Raw genomic sequence first — 8,615 nt, 5'->3', positions numbered from 1 at the left:
TGTCAGCCAGTGTCAACATTGTTACAACCTATAATTTATGTGTCACCGTCTTAGGAAATTTGACAGCACATTTGACATACGGAGAACGTTAGGTACAGTTCAACAAACCAAAATGCTTCATCCTATGTTATAGTTGTACAAGGATATCTGGCAAGAGAGGCGCTATACCCATAATTGGTTGGTTCTGTCAGAAAACATATCATACTGATAATATAAATGCGAAAGTTCAGACAGATAGATGGTTGTTTCTTAGAGTTTGTAACCTAAACGGGTGAACGGATTTCCATGAAATTTGGCATAGATGTAGACGATAGTCTGGAAGAACACGTGGCTACTCACTTTTGTTTTTTTTTTAATTCCACGCGGACCGAGTCGCGAGCAGAAGCTAGTAAAATATATTTGTTTTCGTATTGTAACGCATGGCGTGACACGAAAGTGCAATAAAATGCATTGATTAACAATATACCTGTGGCTGGAATTTCCCTAAATAGAGGGATTCCCCAGTTTCTGCGAGGGTTCGATACGCGATCACCCTGTCGGCGCCATAGGACCGATATTATGCGTACTCTGTTTTATTTGTAGCTATCTTTTGCTTTGAACTAAAAAAAGGCAAAAGTGAGTAGCCTATGTGTTGTTCCAGACTTTCCTCTACATCTATACCAAATTTCATCGAAATCCGTTCCGCCTTTTTTATCCGCCGAATTATAATAGACTTATTTGTAGTATTCCACAATATTTTATTTACAGGTAAACATTGTTTTCTTTAGATTTTCATAGTTCTTAGCCATTGATTTCGCTTTAAATTGCTTGTTTATTTCTTCTGTTAAACTGTTTAAATAGTGCTCGAATTATGTCAAATAACGGAAACACCAGCTATTTTCTAGTTCAAACAAAGCTAAAGAAATTTTTTATTACATGTTCTGCTTATTCTCTTCAATAAATCAGTGTGACATTGTTTATAAAATAATTAGGGGTCCGCCTGCGATGTATTAGCACAGACAATACGATACTGTACTAATATTAATGAAGATATATGGTGAAAAACTATGTTTTCTCGAATAAAATCGGTAATAAGCATGTATGGTGTCAAAATGTACAACAAACTTACGAATAACCTATAGGCATTATATAATAATTGCAGATAATATTTAAAAAAAAAAGTCTTTCCCAATACTGAACCCGTCGAATTTTGTCCTGCCTTTCCATAGCCAACATAACAATAGTTGGATCGACTATAGACAATTAAACGCTGACTTGTGTACATTCACCAGTCGCGTTGGTTTAATCTATGCTTTCAAAAATAGAACACGCTGTGGTTCTGATAAAAGAACGCGACGGATAAACAACTTTCGTCGTTGCAAATGATGGAAAATAAAGAGCTTATTAGATTGAATTCTTTTTAAACGTATTCTGCGGGTAGTTTATAATATTTAATGCATTGATTATGGAAGTCGGACAGAATAGTAGCTAAATTAGCAATATTTCAGTAAGAAAGCAATGAATTAAAACGCCTAAAAGTTTTTATTAGCAATGTCGCTATTTAGTAACAATTTTGATTAAAATGTAATTTTCGAAGTTGTGTAATGCAAATCCATAGTTGTTATTACACTTTTGTTTAGAATAATCGTTAACTTCCGTTAACATTTCTTCTATTGTGTGTTTTCTTGGTTGGAAACTATGTGTGTAAAATGTAACAAAGTATTTCTATACATTTGTGTGTTGCTATTTTGCTTCTAATAAAACCTAGATTCTAGAGACAAAAACGTTTTTAAGAGCCACAAGATGGCGTTGTTTTTAATTCTATGTGATATAAAAAAAAATCGAGTTTAATTTAAGATTAAACAATTTAAATATAATATATAAGAACGAAATTTTGCAATAAATCACTTTCACGGCTACATATCGCAAGGTTTCTTGCAATAATTTCGTTGACGGTCGCCAAATCATTTATTTAAAAACAAAGAAATTGTCGCTTGTCGGCTTGCGGTCATTGACCTGTGTATTTTGAGAAAATAAAGTAGGCAAATGTTGGCAACACTGACATTCGTTATGCGGGAAAGTTAATGTCAATAAAATTATGTTTTCTTATTTTTAAATTACGATGTCGAGTGGCCAGTGAAATTTTAACAATTGTGATGATTCTATTTTTATTAATTTCTTCAAATATTATAAACATAAAAATTTTAAACATATACCACGATGGAAAAAGGCTTCAGATATCTAAATTGCATTGCGAGCTTTGTTTTAACCTAACAATTTTACCAAAATCTATACCTCTACATCTGAAACGTATATTCGAGCTCGTTGCAAATAAAACCCTTTCAGATGTTCAGTTTATATATCGAGTAACGTCACTTGAAGCCCGCCTTCATAAAGCAACGCCAATAAACTCATCGGTTTAATGTCTGGGAACAAATAAACACATGTGTCTGCCGACTCCGTTATGACCCGACCATCAATGCGCGATGATTTAGGAAAATTCCTACCAAACAGTTGAATACAGTGAAGCGTAAAAACAATCTTGCATCTAAGTGATGAAAAAAGATTTCCAATATTTAGTTGTTATAACTCTTTCAGATTTCGTCACAACTTTTTCCATACCTATATTTGTTACGAAGAGTTTCTCTAACATTTCTCAGTAATAAAGTTTCTTAAGAAAGGTTTAATTAATAGGCATTGATTTTCTGATGGAGCCCTCATTCCAGTCCACGTGCGCGGTCAGGTCACGAGCGATAGCGGACAATGTACACTAACCCCAGCACTTACAGCCAATTAATTTGTTACTTATGCCGATTGCGATTTTCGATTAGATTGATTAACAGTGGGTATATAAGAATATAAAAGTTTTTATGAAATGAATATATTTCTCAAGTGCTTTTTTTACTTTCTTTTTTCCGTTAAAAGTTGTACATAATTTTACCCGCTAGCGTCTAAGACACTTACGCCTTTCTCTTTCTGTAGATAACGAGGTTGTTTGTAAATACTGAGATGGTTCGGTTCAGCGCGGCGGCGGAAGAACGCAAATAGATGTACACAATGAAGTCGTGCCCTTGTTCCGTATTATATCCGAGGTACGGCATGTAATTAGGTAGGATACATTGTAAAGAATTCTCTTATAGGCATAATTAAAAAAATATAAGGTGATCAGATAGAAAAGAGGATATGCAAAAAGTTTGAAAGGATACATTTGGTTAAGCAATAATTGATAATAGATGGCGCTGATAACAATTGTCAATATTTTGCATTAATTTAAAAATAAAAGCATATTTAGATCAAGTAGTAAAATGTTTTATAATTTGTTGTTAAATTATATTTGTTTAAGTCGGAAAAATATTGTGGAAGAATATTTAATATCATACTGGCCGCCAAGAAATAGAAAAAAATGTATTAAAAACAACAACGATAATTTTTGGCGCGAATGAGAGTGCAAATTGTGAAGCAAGAAATATAACAACGTTTTTATTTTTTGTGTGTGTGTGTGTTTATACATATTCAGTTTTCTTCTATATTACTAAATATTATGAAGCGGAAAGATTTGTATTTTTGTATGTATTGAAATAACTTAAAAAACGACTGGGCCGACTTTAGAAAATTCACCGTTAGAAATGTAATTTACCTGTGAGTAACAAAGGCTACATTTTGTATTTTTTTTTTAATTTCACGCGGGCCAAGTTGCGAGCAACAACTAGTCATTTATACACATCGTCTTAAAATCTTAACAATTAAAATAATCTATAACTCATAGACGCATATTACAAGCCCTAGCAATGATGTACTTTGTAACTTATAATTTCGTCGAGTATTCTTAAGCGTGTGTTTGACGTATTCATTGCGCACTCACCCCGGACTTTGTCGTCGCCGGTGCGAGGCGTGCGGCAAAGTCCCCGGTACGGAAATAAACGTCGCGTGGGCAATGGAAATAGTTCCCCAGTTCGATTATCTCACCGCGACTTGTTGATAATTAACTTGTTTTTGTTTTACATTTTTGAATCTTTTTTAACATAGATTTCTAAGGCTAATTTTATTTACATTTGTAAAATATAACTATTTTTTGTCTGTCCATGTGGATATTTTGTTCATAACAAAAGAATGAATGGGTAATTAATATTTATTGTTACTATTTGAATTTGTCATCTCGAAGGTGAGGTTAGCTGGACTGTAAGTCGGAAGCCGCGAGCGATGCACCGCACTGATTGGGCTCAAGTGCTCTCAATATCGATTCAATGAATGCTATTTAAAAATAAAACTTTAAAAGTCTCGATGCGGTCGACGTGCCAATATTCTAACAATAAATAATAGCGAACTAATCATTCCGACACCATGCTAAAAGGTTAGAACTGCAGTGTTTATGTTTTGCTGGCTGTTTACGTGACGCCATCTTGTTCCGTCATTAACGACTAGCCCTAACTAATATTAACTGTATATCTTTAAGTCTTTGGATTTTAAACAATTTTGTGTAGTCATATATGCTTAAATACAGATATTTAGTAGGTATATGTATAGATATAAGAATAGGGGATCAGTGTTTAGGGCGCGGTCTGTCGGCGCCGTGCTCACGATTAATTGGATGTTACGGTTAATTTGGAGTTAGGACATAAATCTCGTTAGTCGACTCTGCAAGAGCTATCGATTACCCGGAATTGGGGATGCCGGACAAGTTGAAGGTCATGTGTTTTTAAAAACATTAAAATGTACTGATTTGTTTATTGTGTGCAGGATACGGCTGGTTCCAGTGGCTGCTGTTAGGGTCATGTGGCGCTGTGTACGCTGTTTGTGCGCTCAGTACTACCACGCTCAGCTTCGTGCTGCCCGCCGCCGAGTGCGATTTCATGCTCTCGTCCTCCGATAAGGGCCGTCTCACCGCCACGCCGCTCATCGGTCAGTAGTCACACGCTGCTATAATAACCATCTTAACGAGGAGACAAAACACACGAGCTATTGTTACGAAGTTTAGCTGACATCAGTGTTTCTAAGTTTTTTTTTTATAAATTGTGTCCATCAATTAGAATGCGACGTATGTCTCTGCGGGAGGAGGGCATCCCGCGGCGTGTCTAGACGCAATGCTTAGATGACGTAAGGGGCTGAGTATTATAACAGTTGATCCCATTCTTGAGATAGCATAAGCTCCTAGCATCTTTGCGTACTTAGCTTAGTTCATAATTTTACTTCTACATTCAACCTTTCTTTTAATAATTTCAACAAAATGTATGTCTTCATAATGAATATTAGCACAATAAACGAATGAAATAATTACGATATTAAGTTTCATAGTCTGTACTGTAAACCATAATGGTAATTCATAGTTAGCTGCATTTGCGGTTAAGGAAATCCTTACAATACCTTTATGTCCCTTTATGTCCTGACGATAGCTTAAATTGTTGTATGTGCAATGTAAAGTTTGTAAGCGTTGTATGGTTTGTTGTAGGGATGTGCGTGGGCTCGTACTTCTGGGGCAACTTGGCGGATGCTCGCGGCCGCAAGAAGGCGATCGTGGGCGCGCTACTGCTGGACGCCTGCGCAGCATTCCTCTCCAGCATCGTGCAGTCCTTCCCTGCCTTCCTCGCCTGCAGGTGTGCCATGATTGTTCAAACTGGTATAAACCTGACGGGTGTGACCTTCTTAAATGTCTTTGTTTGTCTTAGATTTTTCTCCGGGTTCGGTATAATTGGTGCGACAGGGTTAATCTTCCCCTACTTCGGGGATTTCCTCTCATTGCGGCATAGAGACGTCATGCTGTGCAGGCTCGAGGTCTTCTGGACCATCGGGACTATATTATTACCAGGTGATAACTGTGGAAAATAATATCAACTCTTGAGAGGAAAAAAGTTACAAATGTGTTTTATTTGTATAAACTGTAATTACTTAATGAAAAGTTTTTTATTGCAGGTATCGCGTGGCTGATCATCCAGGACCCGCGCTTCAACCTGACGGCGCTGGACGCGGAGTTCCAGTACAAGTCGTGGCGCGTGTTCGTGGCGGCGTGCGGGCTGCCCAGCCTGCTGGTGGTGCTGCTGCTGGCGCCCTTCCCCGAGAGCCCGCGCTACCTGCTGCACGCCAACAAGCCGGAGCAGGCGCTGCACGTGCTGCAGCGCATCTTCAGGGTTAACACCAAGCTGGAAGAGAAAGATTTCCCAGTAAGAAGTGGCTTTAAAAAGTAGATTACATTAGTACAATTTATTTATCAACTAGCTATCACCTGCACGAAATAAAAAAAAAACTTAATTAGTAACCTAGATACGTTTAACAGTTTAAGCTACAAACTCTAACAAACATCCATCCATCTGAAAGAAGTAAGATGGAAACTTAAATATAACTTGGTGTAATAATGCTACGCCGTAGCACTGAGCTACAGATCACGCTTAATTCGGGCAGAGCTACACGTGTAGCCGGCAGGTATTAGGGGAGTTCGAATCTCCGAAACTTACGAATTATTCCTTTTGAATTGAACAATAATGTTCGATTCAAAATTGTGCGATATATTTAATTTTGTACGTAACAAGGTATTAGTCTTTGGGTACTTAACTAAAGGTGCAGTAAATCTAAGGGTCTGTGCCACCGAATTGTAAATAATCTGATAACAATCCAACGTGTAATATCTATAAAGGAAATATCGGATTTTGTTACTTTATCTGAGAGTGACGTCACTTTTAAGCTATCAGAGCCTCTATCAGCCAGTGGTGGGAAAGGCCCTTAATGTGATAAAGAGAAAAGATTTGTATTTTTGTATATATTGAAATAATCCAAAAACCGATGGGTGATTTCATAAACTCTTTCACCATTAAAAGCTAAGTTATGAGTGAGTAACGCAGGCTACATTTTTTTGTTATTTTTTTTATTTTATTAGCAACAGCTACATGTGCGATGTGACAGGTGGAGTCGATGATGTGCGCGGGCGAGGGCGCGGGCGAGGAGGAGGAGGTGGTGTCTGCGGACACGAACGGCAACGAGACGAAGGCGCCGCTGACGTGGAGCGCGCGCTGGCACGCCTTCTGGCTGCGCAAGAAGCTGCTCGTGACGCCGCCCTACATCGGCCTGCTCGTGCTCTGCTGCTTCGTAGACTTCGGCCTCATGTTCAGGTAACCAACTGTTCGACAACTCTTTATTGCCGTAAAACACTATTTCGATGTGAAAGGCTATTTGTTTTAAACGCAATCAGGTTAAATATTCAGGAGAGCCACTTAAAGATTTAATTTTTAGAAAAAAAAAAACGTAGAAACAAATCCTAAAATTAATTTCAATTGAAAGATTTTCAGACAGGTTCTAGTTTAAAATTACTATAATTCTGTATACTTCATTCGATCCACTGACTATTAATAACTGATTTTTTGGCGCTTAATACTAAAAAACGACACCCACATTACATATACAAACAAAACTTAAAGTTCATTCAATAGTGTACAATTAAACATCGCACTTAGGGATTCAGTAAATGCACCAGTATCAGTACTCACAGTTCACTTTATTGACATTTAACACTTTATTAGATTAATCGCTGGTTCCTCAGCAACCTTTAACTATTCCTTAGTGATTATGATGCGATAGATTCATGAAATTCGTTTAAGTTAAGTAGTAACTTGAGTTATACTCCTTTGAAACTTAAGTCAACTTAACACTAATGAATTGTTAGATAAAAACGAAATAAGTGGAAACTTCAGAAACCCAGCATTACAGACCAAAATTAGCTGTTACAGAAAACTACCGTATACAATGCATTTATTTGAAAGTACATCTCTAGAGCGGTGTAAAGTAAATACAACTAGCGCCATCTCTTATCAACTTCCGAAAACAACATAGAAACCTTTACTCTCTTTTAGTATTTTCTGCTGTTTTACACGGATTGTAATCGCTACAATGTTGTATTACATTGATTGCTGCAGCTACTACACGCTGATGATGTGGTTCCCGGACCTGTTCGAGCGCTTCAGCCAGTTCTCGTCGCTGTACCCGGGCGTGTCCGCCGGCGTCTGCGAGGTCTCCGCCAACGTCTCCCGCACAGAGATCGACGTCAGTACTACACTCTCATTATACACTCAACACCATTCAATTCGTGTCACAAAAACCTTAAAATCTCATAGGTAAAAATTACATAAATAGAAAAACTGCTCATCTCGCTTTTATACAAAAATTGACATTTTTATATAACAATATGATTTTTTGAATTTCAATGTATTTGTGTCGCCTCCTCGTGCTTCCATTTCTGCGTTTACGCGCTTTGGTTAAATTTCTTATACGATTTTCGATAATATTCTCCCATTTTTTGTAAAAGTGAGTAATTAAGAAGTTTTATTAACCTAATTTAAGGAATATTTAATTGACTATTAACCAACGTGTATTTCATTAGGTTAGCATTCTTAGGTTACGAGATTTATAGTTTTTTTTTTTAAGTGACCCGGATTTAATGCTTTTGAGTGTATAAATAAGCTACCTTTTAGAATGACTACTTAAATCCCATGTAATTGTGTGTGGGGTGCGCAGGGCCGGCCGGAGTGCCCGCAGGTGATAGACGACAAGGTGTACATCCACACGCTGGTGGTGGCGCTGAGCTGCCTGCCCACCGCGCTCTGGGTCGGCCTCACCATCAACATGCTCGGCAAGAAGCTCATGCTCGGTCAGTC

The 8,615-nt window shown here is 37.5% G+C and overlaps 1 protein-coding gene across 1 annotated transcript in view; it reads left to right on the top strand.

Annotated features, from left to right (window-relative positions):
* The window catches only part of LOC106102626 (synaptic vesicle glycoprotein 2B-like), a 21,255-nt gene that overhangs the window by 10,614 nt on the left and 2,026 nt on the right, over positions 1-8,615 (top strand). The window contains exons 3-9 of the mRNA XM_013282166.1: positions 4,717-4,878; positions 5,426-5,570; positions 5,643-5,782; positions 5,887-6,134; positions 6,871-7,076; positions 7,878-8,004; positions 8,476-8,608. Coding sequence (XP_013137620.1) covers positions 4,717-4,878; positions 5,426-5,570; positions 5,643-5,782; positions 5,887-6,134; positions 6,871-7,076; positions 7,878-8,004; positions 8,476-8,608 — 1,161 coding nt within the window. The remainder of the gene's footprint in view (positions 1-4,716; positions 4,879-5,425; positions 5,571-5,642; positions 5,783-5,886; positions 6,135-6,870; positions 7,077-7,877; positions 8,005-8,475; positions 8,609-8,615) is intronic.

The sequence above is a fragment of the Papilio polytes genome, unplaced genomic scaffold (genome assembly GCF_000836215.1).
Source record: "Papilio polytes unplaced genomic scaffold, Ppol_1.0 DF823912.1, whole genome shotgun sequence".
Taxonomy (NCBI): domain Eukaryota; kingdom Metazoa; phylum Arthropoda; class Insecta; order Lepidoptera; family Papilionidae; genus Papilio; species Papilio polytes.
This window is presented reverse-complemented; position numbering and strand designations above follow the sequence as displayed.